General features: G+C 34.2%; 1 protein-coding gene across 1 annotated transcript in view; it reads left to right on the top strand.

The window, feature by feature from the left end:
- Nucleotides 1–251: 251 nt before the first annotated feature.
- The window catches only part of cracr2aa (calcium release activated channel regulator 2Aa), a 41,684-nt gene continuing 21,296 nt past the window's right edge, over nucleotides 252–20,639 (top strand). Inside the window, exons 1-7 of the mRNA XM_087293010.1 lie at nucleotides 252–521; nucleotides 8,446–8,697; nucleotides 13,305–13,416; nucleotides 13,519–13,708; nucleotides 15,698–15,844; nucleotides 16,792–16,882; nucleotides 18,499–18,594. Coding sequence (XP_087149136.1) covers nucleotides 8,521–8,697; nucleotides 13,305–13,416; nucleotides 13,519–13,708; nucleotides 15,698–15,844; nucleotides 16,792–16,882; nucleotides 18,499–18,594 — 813 coding nt within the window. The 5' untranslated portion in view covers nucleotides 252–521; nucleotides 8,446–8,520. The remainder of the gene's footprint in view (nucleotides 522–8,445; nucleotides 8,698–13,304; nucleotides 13,417–13,518; nucleotides 13,709–15,697; nucleotides 15,845–16,791; nucleotides 16,883–18,498; nucleotides 18,595–20,639) is intronic.

Genomic DNA, 20,639 nt, shown 5'->3' with positions numbered 1-20,639 from the left:
TTCAAAGCGAATCACTTTTTTCTTCCCATTACTAAGTAAACAGTATGAATTAATATGTATAAACGTTTGTAACATAATTTTAGTGCCAATGTAAAAAGTCTGCAAAGTTAGAGTCAATAGCCAGGTTTCTAATCTAACATAAAGCAAATCAAAACAAAGCTAAACAAAAACACTACTTCGCCAAGCTATTTATCAAAACTTCCGCGTGCGTGCCTCAGTCGCTATAGTAACAGACGGATGCAGGTGCACGTGGACGCGAGTTCCTCCCTGTGAACGCGCAGCACCGAGTGTTTTATCAAACTTGTCGTCAGCTTTCTGGACTCATGTTCCTCAAACGCGATTAAATCCAAGCCCTTCTGCACGGTCAAATAGACTTCATCATTCGTCTTAGCTTGCTGGATATCTGTGTAACTACCGTCACTTCAAAACTAAAAGTGTCGCTCTTAAAATACGTTTTAACAAGATATTAGCGCTTCATGGGTGGACTCCATGAAGTAACACCAGCAGCTGTCTGTTTAAAGGTACGTTTTTTGTTTGCTAGTTTGCTCTTTGTTAACTTGACTATCTCTCTGTTATGTGTTCCTTTCGCAACTGTGAACAGGAAGTGTGAAATAAGTGTGTGAAGGAATCTCCTATCAAGAGGAGGAAACAAGTGTTCCCCTTTTCTTTTCTTTTTTCTCTTGTAAGTTGCTGATTGTTTTTGTGTAGTTCATTACTTTTTCTGTTCACTGTGGCTAACCCCGTAACAGCGTTTAACACTTTTGACCTATGTGATGGATATAACCAGTACAATTACTACATATTTTTAAGTTGCACAATTTTAAATTGTTTTTGTTAATTCTGAAACTTTAATCTCTAATTTAAAGTTGTATTAACTAAGTGAAACGGCATTATCATTAGCTACTGTAGGTTTAGGTTATGTTTAGCTGGACTGACTAGAAATGTTTCCCATTGAGTCTCGCTCGGTATGCTGTTTGCACAGTGCTTTGTTAAGTATATATTGACACACAAACAATATGTGGATGTCTATAATGATCAAAAGTACAATAGTGTGTAAAAACCACATTCTCCTATATATTTATGGTTCAGAGGTTGTCCATGCACCTAAACTGTTTGAAGTTTTTGGCAGCCTACACTGTTCTCTTTATTGACATGGGCGGATAGATAAAGGTGTCATGCAAAGCAGTTTAGTTATAATCCTTTAGAATAAGTTTAAAGAGTGATGCTTAAATTCATGTCAAAATAACCAGGATCAAGTTACTTTTTGCCAGAAATTTGATAAAGAATGTTTAATAAAGAATTTAATAAAAATGCAATGATGTACCTGACAAGATAGCATCTGTTGCATACTTTACGTTACCATACAAAAGAATTTTAAGAATTCAACAAAGAATTTTTGTGAAATGGCCTGGTAAATGTTTGTTATTAATGGTTTTCACAAATAAATAAATAAATAAATAAATAAATAAATAAATAAATAAATAAAAATTAAAGGCAAAACAGTTTCAGCAGTGATAATAAGTATTTTTCTCCAAATCTATAGCGCTGGGGAAATATAATGTTTCTATATGCAATCAGCTAACTGAATATAACTGTAATATAATTGCACCGTTGGGTGTGATGAATGGTATTGTAGTGCTTTCCTTCATTAGAACTGTAAAGTATGCAATCTTTGTCTGATTATCAATTAGAGCTGTTTCAAACCTGTACTTTTGTGATTCAGCTTGTAGCTGATTGGTTTGAGGCAAGCTTAAACAAAATTTGCATTAAGTAATTAATTTTTATTTATTCTTTTATTTATTTATGAAAAAAGGATGATAATTGAAATGTTATCACTGAGATTATGTACTGCATCTCAACTTTGGCTGTTTCTCAATTCCAAGATTGTAGAGAACGGACTTGCGTTCTTGTGGAGTACGGTCTTGCCAGGTGTCTTCAGAAAATGAACTCTAGAGACCACGAGAACAGAGAATGCGTCCTGTGAGAAATAAGATTCTGCGTTCTTACTGATGGTCACATGACCTTCACGCATTTTTAATGGAAAATTATTTAAACATCACAGCTTTCATACAATGATTTATTGTTTTTCCCCTTTTCTATGTATAAAGACTTTACAAATATACATTGCACAATATAAATAAAACTGATTTTAATAAGAATTTCAGAAAATAAACACCTCAATGTGTTTATGCCTTTATTAATTTTTATGGTGATATATATTTACCTTTTTATTTAGGGAACTTCTGAGATAAATAATTTTTATCTCTGAACTTTACTAACAAACCTATATAAAAATTATGCGCTTCCCACCTCCAGTCGCAATGACTTCTGGGACTTCTAGAGCGAGTTCGGTGCTCAAGTCTGCATCCGGGAAGTTTCACACATCCTCCGTTTTTTCGGTCTTGAGTATTGGAAATGAACTTTGGCAGTTGATGATGATGTTACACGAAAACATGAAGACGCAAGAAGACTGAAAACGCAAACAGCCTCTGTGTCTTAGATTTTTAGCATTAACCTAATATATATATATATATATATATATATATATATATATATATATATATATATATATATATATATATATATATATATATATATTAGGGGTGTAATGATACACTTAGCTCACGCTACAATGTGTATCATGATATAATGTTTACGATTCTATATGTATCATGATATTTGGAAAAAAAAATTTAAATTAAACTGAAATGCTAATTTTATTAAAAAAAATTTTATTACCAAGTAAACAATTTTTTATGTATTTTTTTAGTTTCAACTTGTTAAACTGAACCTTCTTTAAGAAAATAAATTAAACAGGCCTGTCTCTGGAAAATAAAACAATTAAAAAACTTCTTATAAAATATTATCGAAATGACAGAGACAAAATTAAGGAACAATTTAAGTAAAGGTGCAAAAAAACAGCTTTCTATTTAATTGAATTTAACAGTAAAAGCTTAAGCTTTTGCTTGGTCACTTGCGTTTTTTGTGTGCAAAAAAAAAAAACAAATCCACATTTCCAGGTAATCAGCAGTTCTATAAGATAATCCTGAACTTATGTGTATCTGTCTGAGAGGTTTTATGGATGGCTGTCTTCATGTTGGGCATGATGAGTGACAGGGTGGCCGTCTTTTCATTACACAGGACAGTCGTTCTCTTTTTAGCGGTTTAGGCAGGTTTACTATTTCTTCGGCGTCGCTGATGTCGGTGTTATCAAGTGTATCATGTTGACGTTCATTTTTGTGTACCTCTGTACTCAAAAGAGTTCATGCTTGTCGTAATCATAACTCTAAAATGCGATATGGATATTTAAATAATGTGCACGCTTTCGGTTTCATTTCCACTGCTGTTCATACTTCCCACGCGGCTTTTAAACGCGTGGGAAACTGTTTCTCAAACTGAATGTTGTTTACATCTTTATTACCTGTTAGTCACAACCTACAGGTTCTGTTCACTGAAGCAGATGCGCGCGTGTATCATAGTCCGCCCTCTGCAGTAACAGCTCACGGTCAGCTCACGTCATGTGTGATTTTGCGGCCGCCAATACATTATTATATGAAGACAGAATGATATTTTAGGGTGAATTGTACCTTATAAATACAGTATGTGACTCTTTCAGCACCATTAGGAAGTATCCATGTTGCTGTGCAAAGTATGTAATCACTGTGAAGACTTTAAAACTTAGGCTGTTTGACCCAGTATGCGTGTCAAAAAGCAGACGAGTCTAAAGCAATGACTGTACAACCGAAATGTTGCCAGACGTCTGATGTAGAGAGGATGGGCCATCCTCTATTTCAACTCCATTCATCTTGGTCTCCTAACATTACTGCTGCTGCAATCTGAACTCACGTGCGACAGCAGGTGGAACGTAGCTCACGTGCAAACAGCCCAACTAATAAGAGAAATTGGACGTCATATCGTAATCAAATCATCATAACGCCACGATACATATTGTGACATTTTTGCATCGCAATAAATCATACAACGATAAATCGTTACACCCCTAATATATATATATATATATATATATATATATATATATATATATATATATATATATAGATATATAGATATATAGATATATATATATATATATATATATATATATATTTTTTTTTTTATAAAACCATTAGCAACTGACAGACCTGTTTTAGAAAGAAATCCATAATTTTATAAGTAAGCTAGAAGCTTCTCCAGTCAATACCCAAAAGGAAATGCACCTCTCTACTCATATCTAAGGCATGGCTTGTCAGGTTTCATCAATCCTATCAATTGCTAACTTGTGGTCACTGCACAAATATCGCCAGTATTTAGCTAAATAAGGTAGACATGCTTTTCCAAGTTTCAGTCTACTAGATTCTTTTTTTTTTATCCCTCCACATGTTTTCATTCACCCTGATGAAATTCAGACGTCAAATGCATCTGCAACCCCTTCAAACTAGTTTGATCTGATTAAGTTTCATTTGAAAACTGTGGGAAAAACCATTTTGTAGTAAATGGATTGATTAAGTCTATGTACAGTCCTAAATGCAAGCAAAACCTCAAAAACCCTGCTATTTTTCACTGCAAATATGTTTTCCCATCTTAATTTCCTTTATCATTTCAATATCCCATAATAAGTAGGTAACTTTTCTTCTCTAAAATTCACAAAAAAATAATATCATGCTATTCAAACAAAGCCCAGTTTTGCTTGTCGCTGCTTGAATGACAGTGTATAGGAAAAACAAATATCCAGTCAGGAAGGTACAGATAACATATCATGAGGTTTTAAACAAGTACAGAGTTGTGAAGGATAAACCTAATAAGCATAAGTTGTTATGGTCTGACATTTTGTTTTTTATGCCTAATGGTACTCTGTATACCTTTCTTACTCTTGTATTTCAACTAAAACCATTTACTAACAAATTTTCAGCAGGAATACAAAGTAATATTCAAGCTGACAGTAATAAAAAAAATGCTTAAATTATATCAAAAACTCTACCAAGACATCAAGGTTCAAGCATTTTAATCATGTCTCATTTTCTGCCTCATTTAAGTACCTTACAAGCATCAGTTTTTGTTTGGTCTAAATTCTATTAAGGTACAATCTTGCTTCTGTTGGTTTCTTTACAATTTTATGTTTCAAATTTGAATCACACCTTTGTGGTTGTGAAGATATTTTTGCTATGTTGACAAATAGCATATTGGTATAGAGTGTGGTCATAAGGAGATAAACCTGGTGAGCAACAGTACCCAGTTTGGCTGTGTCATTTAAACAATGCTCAAGTGGTACTGAGTGGTCCAAAGTGTGCCAAGAACATTTCCCGCACACCATTACACCAACCGCAGCCTGAACTTTTGATTTTAGGACCTTTGAACTGTTTGGTAGGATGAATCCATTTTTTCATGTTGTTTCAAAGGCCCTTTAAGGCAAGTCATTTCACTCGGTGGCCATGTATTCTGTCTGGTTGGGGAAACATGAAATTCTCCAAAACTGTTTGCCCAGCTTGTGGTACAATTTTATATTAGGAATCTCCAATAAAATTAAACAACTCTCTCTTTAGTTTAATTTCCAAACGTCCAAATCACACAAAATCTGCAGAAACTCACGTCTGGTCTAAGCCCTTTCTCTAGAGTATTATCAGTATATAGCGATCGATGATTGGCTCCTGTACTAGAAGGCAGGCTTTTCTCACCATATAGTGATTGATGATTGGCTCCTGTACTAGTAGGCGGGGCTTTATTCACCATATTGATAGTTACACTTTTCCCCATTCAAAAAGATACGAGTGACATGTCTTGTGTATTCTATAGTCTATGATATTGCCAGCAACTAGCTCTCTGCTAGGACCTAAAAATGCCTGAGTATTTAAAAATAGATAATGTAAGCTTTATCTTCATTTAGGTGAAGAAAATGTAGGGGCATCCAGACTCTAATTTTTAGATTCCAGGTGTAGATAAATTTGTGTTTCGTCTGCGTAACTATGAAACGAGACACTACATTTCCAAAACTTGACCCCAGGGGAAGCATGTACAAGGAGAGTAAAATTGAGGTGAGAATAGAGCCCTGGGGGACACCACATGCATTAATTATTTGCTAAATACAAATAAAATTTGATTAAAAATACTTATTGTCTAATTAGGGTGACACAGTGGCGCAGTGGGTAGCGCTGTCGCCTCACAGCAAGAAGGTCGCTGGTTCGAACCTCACCTGGATCAGTTGGCATTTCTGTTTGGAATTTGTTGTAGGTGTAGGTTTCCTACCGGTGCTCTGGTTTCCCTCATAGTCCATAGACATGTGCTGTAGGTGAATTGGGTAAGCTAAATTCTGCGTTGTGTATATGTGCATATCCTGGTACTTAAGGTTGGGGGTTGAGCATAGGGCTAACAACACACCTCATAAAAAAATTAGATGTTACGAAACACCAATATGGTGTGGCTAAATATCAACAATAAAAATGGCCTTGGGAGCTAGTACGTATTTGTCTTATTGACCTCAAACCTTTGAATGGTATAATGTACGTCAGTGGTGGATTTAGGCATGGGCAATATGGCCAATCGCCCAGGGCGGCATCTTGCTGGGGGTGGCATGGGGAAACAAAAAAAAGTGCCCCCAGCTTTGAGATAAGATTTACTTTATGCAAGTGTAGTGAGTGGTTATCCTAGAATAAACTTGTTAGGGGCCAATAACAATTCAATCAACATCTTAAGTTTGGTATTTTTTATGTGTAACTGAAACAATGCTGGTGAAAGTAAATTGACGCATGGACGCAGAGAGCCATTACTGCGCGCTTCACACACACTGATCCTGATCCCGATTGTTTACATGCATGCTAATATTCTTCGACATGCAGGTGAACAAAACTAAAGTTTATATAATATAATGATGATGTTACTTTGACGAAGTATGACTATGAAGCAGAAATGAGGAATAATCGGTCAGGGAAGTAGACTTCATAACATCAATTCTAGGCCATGAGACGGGTCTAAGACAACAGATGATTCTTTATCATTCATTCATTTATTCATTCATTCATTCATTTTCTTTTCCGCTTAGTCCCTTTATTAATCTGGGGTCGCCACTGCAGAATGAACCGCCAACCTTTCCAGCATAGTTTTACATAGCAGATGCCCTTCCATCCGCCACCCACCACAGGGAAATCCTATACACACTCAATCACACACGTACACTACGGCTAAATTTAGCCCACCCAATACACCTGTAGCGCATGTCTTTGGACTGTGGGGGAAACCGGAGCACACAGAGGAAACGCACACGAACACGGGGAGAACATGCAAACTCTACACAGAAATGCCAACTGACCCAGCCAAGGCGCGAATGAGTAACCTTCTTGCTGTGAGGTGGTTGTGCTACCCACTGTGCCACCGTCTCGCCCACAGATAATTCTATAAAACATTTTTTTTTATTCTATATATATAGAATATTGTTCCAGTTGTGTCCTTACATTGTTGTTCAGTTACATTTAGGATTAATTTCTGTTATTGTTTTAGAATAATAGTTGAATAATAATTATAAAAATAATAGACAAATTGTTATATTTATTGAAAAAAAAAATATATATAAATGTATTTATAATAATTATTTTAAATGTATATATTTAAAATATATATTTAAATATTTTAAATATATATATATATATAAAATCAACCACAGTGTCTTTATTCCTTGGGGGATGGGGAGGTGGATGTTTGTGGTGGTTTTGCCCTGGGTGCCATTTAAACTATAACCTCCACCTATGTATGTAGGCATAATGCATATGCAGTACTTTACATGTAACGGAAAACAAATCCTATAGTTTTTTTTGCTCTTTTTCACAGCAGTTTTTTTTTCTCAGTGGTTTTCTCTTTTTAAAAGGATAGAAATGAAAATGATGTCTTTATTTACTCTTCCTTTACTTGTTCCAAACCTGTTTGTTACATTGTGTTCAACAGAAGAAAGAATAAAAAAAAAAACAGCCATTGACTTCCACAGTATTTTTTTTCCACATTTAATCACAGGATTTTCCCAACATTTTTCAGAATATTTTGTTTTGTGCTCAACAGAAGAAAGGAATTCCTAAAAGTTTAGAAGCATGTGATAGTGATTAAATGGTGAGAAAATGTTCACTTAAAGGTGAATTATGCCTCTTAAATAAATAGCTGAAAAGAACCAATTTGACAATTCAGCTGTGACACTTAAGCTGTAAACGCAGCAATGCTTTCTCTCAATTCAACAAATGAACAGTTTATGACCATTTGTACTCGAAAAATTGTCTTTCTGGATATTCACCTTGACGCTTTATTTCTGTCACCCATTTAAAAAACCTAATTCTTTTCGTGTCCATCTCTGTGCTCTCGTTGACTAATTAAAGAGGTGGTTGCTAAGAGATGGTGCTCGGCGGCACTCGAAGAGGATGTGATGTGGTGTAACTCTAAAGCTTTGTTCTCTCTCTCTACTCTTCTTTCAAGGGCTGACCCATGTGAGGAAGGAGTTTACACACACACAAACACACACACACTCACACATACACACACACATACAGCATGGCATCTTTCACCAGCACCTGCGGCTCAAAGGTGGATCGAGGGTCCCATCATAGAGGAGACAGCAAGGGGACGCCCAGTGAGAGTGATTGCAGTGCTGTGATTGAGAAGACCAGAGAGTTCTTCCAGATTTGTGACGTTGAGGGCAAAGGCTTTATTACGCGACGAGACATGCAGGTATGTATTCTGGGAAGCAATCAAACTTAGTGTTCATGTGGTTTGTGGTGAGGCCTGAAGGTTATCTGCAAAGAAGAATGAAAAGCAAAAAGTCATGTGGTTTTCATTCTTTCAGCTTCAGACCATGAAGTAATTGAATGGATTTGTGTTTAGTTGCAACATAATATAGACAGCAAAAATTAATTCCCAAGCCTGTAAAATCATTGAATCTGCTCTCCAATATTAAACTGTTCTCCAATATTTCATCAGCTTGACAATGCTCTGTAGTAGTCCATTTTAGTTCAATACAGTGTATTTCAACGTTGTATGGATTAATAAAAATATTATTTCAATATTATATTTAAATTTATGAATTTTTATATAAATTATAATTTATATATATATCTTTTACTTGTGGATAAAAGATAAAAAGTGATTTTCAAACATCAAAAACAAAATATAATAATTTAAAAATATTTTATTTTAAATAATATTTTATGTATGCATGCTTGTATGGTCTGCTATACATTTTTACCATGGTTTTTAAAATAGTTTAAATTATTTGTATTTGCCCTCTTTATTTATTTATTTATTTATTTATTTATTTATTTATTTATTTATTTATTTAAATATTAATAATAATAATAATAATAATTAATAATATTAATATTATTATTTACCAAAAATGGCCGAATACTTTTTAAAAAATATATATTTAGAATTGTATTTTTTTTATATTATGTTTATAAATATATTTATAAATTGTCATTTATGAACATTTACTTATAGGTAAAAAATAAAAAAAGGCTTTTTAAGCATCAAAAATTATTTTTTAACTCTTTGGATGTGCCCTCTAGATTTATTTTTTGTTTTTGTTTTTATTATTACTTTTATTATTATATTATTATTATTATTTTATTTTTTTTTACCAAAAGTGATCTGCTTTGGAGTTTTACCATGTTTTTTTTTAAAATAGTTTAAATGATTCTTAAATTGTTCTTGGATGTGCCCTATTTATTTATTTATTACTTTTATTTTGTTATAATAATAATAATAACAATAATAATAATAATAATAATAATAATTATTATTATTATTTATTATTATTATTATTATTATTATTTACCAAAATGATCTGCTATACAGTTTTACTATGTTTTTTTAAAATGGTTTAAATTATTTTTTTTCGTATATGCCCTCGTATATTACTTATTGTTTTTCGTATATAATGATAATAATAATAATAATAATAATAATAATAATAATAATAATAATAATAATAATTATTATTATTATTATTATTATTATTATTATTATTATTGTTTGTTTTTTTATTCACCAAAAGAGTCTGCTTTACAGTTTTACCATGTTTTTAAAATAGTTTAAAATGTAACAATTTTAGTATGATCACATTCTTACATTTCTTTTTCATAAAACCTATTTCTAAATTCCAAAAATATATTTAACAATTTTAAGTAGACACTTAACTTACATTTAATATGCTTTGAATCTCGATATATTTGCTTTACAGACACCAAATGTATTATTACAAATTTGTATTATTAATTTATTCATTCTTTCTTTCATTCATTTTCTTTGGCTTAGTCCCTTTATTTATCAGGGGTCGCCACAGCGGAGTGAACCGCCAACATATCCAGCATATGATTTACGCAGCAGATGCCCTTCCGGGCACAACCCAGTACTAGGAAACATCCAAACACACTCATTCTCAGCACACACTACGGTCATTTTAGTGTATTCAATTCACCTATAGCGCATGTCTTTGGACTGTGGGGGAAGCCGGAGTGGCCAGAGGAAACCCACATCAACACGGGGAGAACATGCAAACTCCACACAGAAATGCCAACTGACCCAGCCGGGACTTGAACAAGCGACCTTCTTGCTGTGAGGTGACAGTGCTAACCACTGAGCCACCGGTCGCCTGTAATATTATAATTTTTTTTTTAACTTATCTAGAAATCACTCTAGAATCAGAAATAATCAGAGTGTTTGACATCCATAAATATTATTTAGATTTATTAATGTGAATTTTTGGGTGAGGAGCTCGTGAGACCGTCCAGGAATTGTGGTGGGTGTTTTGAGACCTCCCATTCATTTGTATTATTGTGCAGATTCAATCACCTCTTAGATTTTGCATTCATTGTACAGGTTTCCTTTGAAGTCTCCCTCACAGGCCTTTCTCTAAAGAGCCTCTTTTAAAAGCATGACACCTTTGATCCAGTGTCTGTGGAAAATGCATGAATAAACATTGCTTCCTCATCTTTATTTAAATGATGCAGTTTATTATTTCAACGGACATCGCAAATCCATACGCATTTCAATCATTCTATTAAATGTTTGTGGATATACTATGACAAAACATTTACATCTTTTGTGTACTTTGCTTGCATCAGGATGACACAAAACGCTGATGACATTATTGGGGTTTCACAGAGCAGCTTGTCAACCTCCAAGCTGTCAAAAGAAGAAAAAAAAAGCCACAAGGGGACTTTTATTACTGTTTTTAGGAGCTGTCATATTCGTTTGCAGGGGAACTGGTTAATGGTTCGCATTTTTCAGTCATCTTTATGCAAACATTTTCACACTCCAGTCAACATTTACAATTGACTTTTACAAGTACAGGAAAAGCTAAAATTATTGCTAAACTCACTGAGAGTTATATGTTGAGTTTTACGGGACTGCTAATCCCAGAGAATATCTGTGCAAACGTGTTAGTTTCCCACACAGGGTGTGTTATTTGCTTTCCAAGAATAGTAACACACTTACTGTGTGTTAACTGGGTTGATCACTGACATATATGTCATCCTGTGAGATCATAAAGGTGTCAAACGTCAGCCTAGTTTGAGACTTTAATAGTGACACAAAAGTAGCCTGGTAGAGAATTGGGGAATGTGGTTCAGTTTATAGGTTTATAGGGATATTCAGTTCACATGGTGTATGTTGTTTGACAAAACACTCACCGGCCACTTTTTTAGGTACATCTTACTAATGCCCCCTTTTGCCTTTAGAACTGCCTTAATCCTTCATGGCATAGGTTCAAAGTTCTGGAAATGTTCCTTGGAGATTTAGGTCCATATTGACATGATAGCATCATGCAGTTGCTGGAGATTTATCGGCTGCACATCCATGATGCAAATATCCTATTCCACAACATCACAAATGTGCTCTATTGGATTGAGATATGATGACTGTGGAGGCCATTTGAGTACAGTGAACTCATTGACCTTAAAGTTCGACTTGTTGTGCATTCAGAGATGCTCTTCAGCTTATCTTGGTTGTAGCAAGTGGCTATTTGAGTTGCTGTTGCCTTTCTATCAGCTCGAACTGGCCATTCTCCTCTGAACTCTGGCATCAACAAGGCAATTGCGCCCACAGAACTGCCGCTCACTGGATATTTTCTCTTTTTCTGACCATTCTCTGTAAGCCCTGGTAATGGTTGTACGTGAAAATCCCAGTAGACCAACAGTTTCTGAAATACTCTGACCAGCTCATCTGGCACCAATAACCATTCCCCGTTCAAAGTCACTTAAATCACCTTTATTCCCCATTCTGATGCTCAGTTTGATCTGCAGCAGACTGTCTTCACCATGTCTACATGCCTAAATGCATTGAGTTGCTGCCAGTGATTGGCTGATAAGAAATTTGCATTGACGAGCAGTTGGACAGGTGTACCTAATAAAGTGGTCGGTGAGTGTACAGACAAATGACACTCGCGCTGCAAAAATCAAATAAAATCATGGTTTGTTAATTTAAAAGCATGCACTGTGTGGTGAAGCCTAATAGTCTGGAGAAGAAAATTCCCCAGGGAATCAGATAATATTCCTTTTGAGTTTTTTATTTATTTATTAATATATTTATAAATATTATTTACACAGTTATAATTATATAGTCAAGTAATATAAAAAACAAAAAAGTGCTGTTTTCCGAAATATTATCTCTATTGCTATTACTATAGTGAGTAATTAGTGAGAGACTTACATTTTAGACACAATATTTTTTTTATATATTTTTTGTTTCCACCAAAGCATATATTGCCTCTGAGAATACTGCAGAATCCTATTTGATTCTAGATGAATTTGTGACCCAAGTTATGGACTTAATGCCACCTTTTGTTGGGTTTTAGTTTAATTTATTTGTCCATGACATACCTAAACCACTCAGATAACAGCACTAAAACATACTTCTGCCACCTAAAAATTCAATATATATTTTTGGAAAAGATTAAGAGATCACTTGAAAGCTCTGTCTCGCTGCCTTTAAAAAATAATAATAATAAAAATGTGGAGCTTTTTCCAAAAACTTTGGTGGACACAGCCTTAAGGCCCAATCACACCAAAAATGATATCTACAGCTTAATTATGTTGTTTACATGCTGCATTTTTGTCACTTCATTAAAGCAGGGTGATTTCTTATATGCATTCAATATTTGTGAGGAGAATCAACTGAAAAAAAATGTCTGAAAGTTATTTCATCAATATTCTACAGTGTCATTACAGTAAAGTCTTTAATATTACTCTTAAATGTATCATCCTTGATTTGATCTGGCCATTAATGAAAATGTATTATGATTTTCATACATGTCCAATGCTGTTTGTCATGTGTTGTAGAGGTTAAATGGAGAGCTTCCTTTGAGTGCAGATGACCTTGAGAACGTCTTTGACTCTCTGGATGCAGATGCCAATGGATATCTGACCTTTGAAGAGTTTTCCTCTGGCTTCAGTATGCATTTGATTAATCCTTTAGTCCATCAGTTACTCATTGATACATGTTATATTTTGGATTTCACAAACGATTTCTAATGTATTTTTGTCTACTTTTTAGGCGAGTTTATGTTTGGCCCCAGTGTGGTTCCAGCAGATCCACACGGAGGTGAGGAGCTGGTATCTCGTAAATCTCCTGAAATGCTTTATGAAAGCCAGTGGGAGGAGAGGCTTAGCAGAGGAGAGGATGATGAGGAGAAACATTTCTGCATGCTAATGGAGAATCTGGGGGCGAGCAACATCTTTGAAGAGTGAGTGACTGTCATTCCACATGGGCACATTTACTGGATGTCTAACGCCGTTTAAAATTTCTACACGATACTAGTTATGTATTTATCTATTTTACAGCTGAATTGGTGAATGCAGTAAAAATATAATTACAAATTTGAATAAATTCACAAATGAATATGATAAATAAATACATAGATGGGTGAATGGATGGATAAATGGATGGATGAATGGATGGATGGATAAATAGATGGATGGATGGATGGATGGATGGATGGATGGATAGATGGATAAATAAATAGATGTATGGATGGATAAATAGATGGATAGATGGATGGATGCATGCATGCATGGACAGATGGATAGATGGATAAATAGGTGGATGGATTGGATGGATGGATAAATTGATAGATGGATGGATAAATAAATGGATGGATGGATGAATAGATGGATGGATGGATGAATAGATAGATGGATGGATGGATGGATAAATAGAATGCATGGTCTTAAGGTCTTAAAAACACATGCAAGGGATGGATGGATAAATGGATGGATAAATGGATGGATAGATAAATAGATGGATGGATGGATGAATAAATAGATGCATGCAAGGACGGATGGATGGATAAACAGGTGGATGGATTGGATGGATGGATAAATTAATAGATGGATGGATGGATAAATAAATGGATGGATGGATGAATAGATAGATGGATGAATAGATGGATGGATGGATCAATAGATGGATGGATAGATAGATTTTTATATGACATTAAATGTATCTTGTTTTAAATTCGTCTGACAAGATCTTTGGAAAATACACAATTTTAAAATAAAATACTTTTTCCGGATGTCTACTGTAAATCATGGTAAAATAGTTAATCACAGTTATTGTTTCTTAAAGCGGAAAACTTTATAATTTTTTCTGCCCAAATGGTTTAAATTTGCTTTAAATCTTTCAGTCGCAGGTCTTAAAATCTCATCCAAGTAAAAATAAAAAAACTTCACACTATTAGATTATGGTTAAAAATCACAATGGCTCCACAAATCGTGCACTGAACTGTTGTCTATGGTAAACTATAATCCCAATTTGACTGCAGATCCTGCGATGTGACCATTGTAAATATGCACATATGTGTGATATTGATGCTGAAACGATATATTGTGTAACCCTCCCTAATACAGGACACATTCTAGTGGAGAAAAAAAAACAATAAGAGGAAGAAAGAAAACTATTTTTCTCTTTTTACTTGACCATCTTATTCAAATACTTCAAAAAAGTCTACTGTGAGCTTATCAAGAAAATGGCCTTTGCTACAAATGTCGTAAAATAAGAATGACAAGTAAAGTAAGAGACTGCACATTCCCAAAGGAAAACATATTTGATAAGATCAGGGGATTTTAATGCAGGTCAATTATTGTCTTCTCGTTGAACATATGGTGAGCTGAGCCACTGAGTTTTAGTAACGCATGACCGGATGCACTTTCAGCAAACTACCGCCACTCCTAAAAGGCAAACGGTGATGGTGGAAGACATCAATTATAAAAGTTCATCCTTCTGACTGACTGTAATCCTTGTGTACGGTTATTGCCTTTTCAAAGGCGAACTGACAGTTTGCATTAGACTCTGAACGCATCTCATATAAAGTGATCACCATTTTGAGGTATAATAAAAACATCTTTTCATTTATTTATTTTTTGAGTCGTGATGTGTAATTTTGATTTTCTCTCAGGAGAACTATAGCTAGTGCAAGCTTTTCTCTTCTGCAGAAATGTCTGTAAATAGCAGTCGTGATTCTGAAATTCTGTTGCTAAGAGCAAGGTTACTGGTCTGAAAACATTATTGAGTTTTGAACATCTATAAAGGTATTTACCAATGGTTGCAAACATTTGATATAGTTCAGTCCTTGGTGGAGCTTGTTGGTGGAGTGTGATGCATTATACAAAGACCACAAAGTCTATATCATGCAGTAATTTGGAAGGTGATACTGACTGATGCTGTGATGTTTCAGCCCAGAAGAGGTGCGGAGTCTTTGGGTTCAGCTCAGAAGAGACGAGCCTCACCTCCTTTCCAACTTTGAGGAGTTTCTCGCCAGAGTCACTTATCAGATTAAAGAAGCCAACCAGGAGAAGAAGGAGATGGAGACGGCCCTTAAAAGGTTAGATGTCAATTTAGCACTTTCAGACCTGCATTTTAATAGGAATTACATTTTTGTAGACAAGAATGTATGGGAAGCATACCATACATGAAAATGTTTATTATTTTAACACCTTTTTTATTATTTTACTACTTTTATTTAAGACTGGTGGATTAAAATCTGTAAAAAACTTACAGTGATTTATAGTTGTTACATCCTGTGAGGATTACGAACCAGGAATGCTCGTAGAGGGTTCTCAAAGTATGGTAAAACGAGGAAAAAAAACCACACACACACACACACACACACAAAAAAAAAGATGGCACAACTCGCTGATGTAACGTGCAAAGTGATGGTTTATTTAAAGTGTACGAGAGTGAAAACCAAAATAACCCAAAAACTCGGCAAAGTAACTAATAACTTAAAATAAAAGAAGAAATAAACAGCAAACAAACCATATATGGTCAGTTAATCTGGCGAGCAAGCGAGCTACTGTGGTGCCGTTAGCGATTTGTGACTTGTCTCTATATATTAGTGTGATTGTCCATATATAGTTTGTTTACTGATTTGCACATGGCATAAGGGTTAATGTTTGATTACTAAATGTATTCCTATGTAATTGCAATGGAAAGCATTTACCATGGCTTGATAGTCTTGTCTAGTTCTAAATGGTGAAGATGCATATTTGTAACATGCCAGTCTGACCCAACAGTAATCACATCATGATTTTTATGTGATTTATTTGTTTTTTGTTCATTATGCTCTGCTTCTTCTCCTAGAAGAGTGCTGTGTCTGCTTTTGTCAACTGATTTGTCATATTGTCTTCTAGTAAACTGAAATGATTTAACAAATGATAGAAAATGAATGCTCTTGGAATGACGTCTGTTCCACCAGCTGAATGGTTTTTAATGCTTTGAAATGACCAAATGACTTAAGAGCCTTTTAAGTGATCGTGACGTCTTTCATAGGAAATCGGCTACACATGACGATGAAATCCAGAGGCTTTATGAAGAAATGGAGCAACAGATCAAGAATGAGAAAGACAGGATACTCTTAGAGGTAAAGCTGTTAATGCTATAGTAAGGGTGTAGGAAATGTAAAGGAAAGCTATAAAATAGAAAAAAATGCTTAGTTGTTGCTTGTTTCTACAGTGTGGGCAAACACTGTAATAATAAATGTTCCATATTTTACTGCCTTTCATGGCTGAATAATTTACTATTGATGCAGTGAATATAAAATCCTACAGTATCTACTTTTGTTTATTTAGAGTTTTCATCATGACATTCATCGTGGAACTACAGATTTTCATAGGCATTAAAGAGCCCCTATTTTGCATTATAAAAGGTCAAAGTTTTGGTTTTGGGGGTCTCTAACAACAGGCTGATATGCATGCTAAGGTCAAAAAACACTTTCATTGTCTTATATTATGCATTTATTATCACCTAATTATCCTAACAACGGAATAATTTGTTCAGCGATTCATTTGTTCCCAAACCCATCCTTTGCATGAGGCTTAATGTGCTTTGATTGATTCGATGACCTAATCTGTTGTGATCGGTCAACTTGGTTCAGCGCAAGACAGAGAGAAATGCCCACCATGGCTATGAAGTAGCAGAGAGTATGTGAGATAAAGCAATGCAGTTAAACACAAGTATATCACCTTACTCTTAACACTAACCCCAAGTAATTATAATGAAACACATTCATTATTAATCCACACAGTGGCAAAAGTTGAACTATTTTGAGAACTGACCATGCCACGCATGTGAGGAACAGCTGGTGGTGGCCATAGTAAAGACAAACAGTAGAGGATCGCGAGTTCAGAAACCCATTTAAATCGGTTAAAGAAGAAGCACGCGTCACATTTTCAATGTGGTATTTATGAAAACCCCCTTAAATATTTAACCTGAGAGATACCGGCAAATCCCATGTTGCAGCGTAGGTTATTGTATCAAAAATCTGAAAAATGACAGTAACAAACATGGCACTAGTTTGGCTATAGTTTGGTATTGTGAAAAGTAACCGTTTATTACCTGCAGTCGAAAGTTTCATTCACTTAGTGCTGTGTTACACACTGCATAAAAGATCCTTTTCAAAAACCCATAATTGGAGCTCCTTAAATATTGACTAGTTACATTTCACCCAACCTGTATATAAATGTGTTTCCAGCTGTGTTATTGCAAAATAGGCATATTCAGTATGCACTCATATTAAGTATTTTAAGAGCAAATGGACACTTAAATCATCTGTGGTTGTTCATGGGAGTGAGTGGAGCTTGCAATAATCTATTATTGGTGGAATATCTGTACAGCATCTAGGTTTTTGCACTAACCTCACTATTAAACAGTTGTTTTTAAAATATGTTAAATTAGTTAAAAAGGATAGCTTCAAAAAAGCAATGAACAGCCTTGAAGCTCACAACAGGTCTGTTTTCAAAGGTTTATAATTAAAAAAAAAAATCTCTGTTGTGAAAGTAAATTTATACATTATTTATTTTTGAGCCTGTTATGATCTAAAAAAACTGGACAAAATATGAACTTTGGTAATTAAAAGTTAAAATTACATTTTAATGACTCGTGTAATGCCATGTGAAATTTAAAAATATGTATATTAACACTTTTTATAGTGGAAATTATAGTAAATATTATGGGTCATGTGATCTGTTTGTTCTCCAGGATTCGGAGCGGTTCTTGACTCGCAGTCAGGACATGGAGCATCAGCTTTTATCTAAAGAGAAAGAGCTGGAAATCCTTTCTAACAAACAGAAACGGGTGGGTCACACATTTCTTTAAACCAGTAAAACTTGTAATTTCTCTACACTATGTGAATAATAGATCATATATAGTGTAACACAATTAAAGAAATGACAGCTAACTACAATAATGAAAAGTCAAGGAAAGGCTTTAACTTAAAATTAAGATCAAACTCCACCTAGACTACTCTAATATTGTTTAATGATCACCAGGTGTTGTTAATTTGTGGAAAATTGTGTTCAAGGTTCAGAAAACCACATGTGATAGTGCTGACGCATTCAAAAATAGATGCTTTTGTATGAGCACAATGAACAAAACCCAGCTAAGCCTTTCAATGCTAATGAATGAACAGAAAGTAACAGAGTCTTAATGCTTGCTTTTGCTTCTCTCATTACAAGCTTCGTTTTCTTCTCTTCTCATCTGTGAACTAAAGGCAAATTAGTTTCTTCATTGTGCTCTTTGCTGCAGTACAAAAGTGTTAGAAACCAAAATTTCAGATTTTTTTTGATAGCCAAGATGTGGATTTGAGCAGTTTGTTTGGTTATAGACATGTTATTGTGTCTATTTTAGCAGCATAGCTAAGTGTAAAAGCATGAGTGTAAGAGCCTTCTTATCTCTTCATTCCTCTTATAATGTCAATGTCATAATAACACCTCCAAGGCCATTTCAGTTCTTGATGGTGGTTTAAATAAACAGCTCATCCAGTATGGCAAGAAATTAATCTATAAAATGTACTAGTATCTACTTTAATGCTACTTGATTTTTTGTGACTTATTCGGTAACACTTTACAATAAGGTTCATTAGTTAATGCATTTACTAACATGAACTAATGAACAACACATGTACAGCATTTATTAATCATAATTGAATATTTACTAATGCATTATTAACATCCAAGTCCATGCTTGTTAACATTAGTTAATGCACCATGAGTTAACATGATCTAACAATGAACTACTGTATTTTCATTAACTAACATTAACTAACATGAACAAATACAGTAGTAAATGTATTGTTCATTGTTTGTTCATGTTAGTAAATGCATTAATTAACATTAACTAATGAACCTTATTGTAAAGTGACCGCTTATTCTTTATGTACTATAGTAGTTCTTATACTTTAGGAACTAATGTTTATCTTCTACAATACAGTTTCAACTAAAGACTCATTAGATTCTAGTTATTATTTATTAGATACATGTACATATTCATGAGATATTTGGAAGTATTATATAAGAGGCTTATATCTATTAATTACATACTAGTACTCATACTAGTACTAGTTACATACATACTAGTAATACAAACATAAACATCACATTTATACTGTAACAGCGGAGTCAATGCTCAATACATTAGTCAAGCAGAATCTAGCTTTGCCTTCATTTGCTCACTAATATCTCTCCTCTGTCTTCTATGACAGTATGGGGTGACAGTATGTACTTACAAAAAAATCTGATTCATTTAAAACAATTAATTGAAACATTTAGGTTTTTTTTTGTAGCTTAGCAATCAATCAATCAAACAAACAAACAGACAGACAAAATGTTACAATAAATTTGAAATAACAGCCTCTTAACATCCTCATTATTCTCATTCTCTTCTCAGATGGGATGGTGGGCCAAATTCAAGGTTACCATGGGCCAACTTTGGCCATTGAGCTCTAGTTTGGGCATTTCTGTACTAGTCCTTATTACTATAACTTGCATACTATACATAGTATCCAACGAATGCATACTGGTATCCGGTAAATAGATATGAGTACCTAATGAATAATAGCTAATATCTATTTTATAAGTATTAGTATTTAATCAAGAGGTACGTTTTAAAAGCTAGTACTTGCAGACTAGCTAAAGTAATTAAAAACTAACCACCTGTAGCTAATAAGTAAGCACTATATAAGCTACTATTAAACAGTTAGTTCTAGCAGCGAGACAATACACTGTACAAAATGCAGGGTTCCATGCATTTCATTCATGTTGTCTCAACACGAATTCAACACAATAAAGTGGACTGAACATAATCTATTAAGTTGTCCCAAAAAATCTCACTAATTATGCTGT

The sequence above is a fragment of the Danio rerio genome, chromosome 18 (genome assembly GCF_052040795.2).
Source record: "Danio rerio strain M-AB ecotype USA chromosome 18, GRCz13ab, whole genome shotgun sequence".
Lineage (NCBI taxonomy): Eukaryota > Metazoa > Chordata > Actinopteri > Cypriniformes > Danionidae > Danio > Danio rerio.
This window is presented reverse-complemented; position numbering and strand designations above follow the sequence as displayed.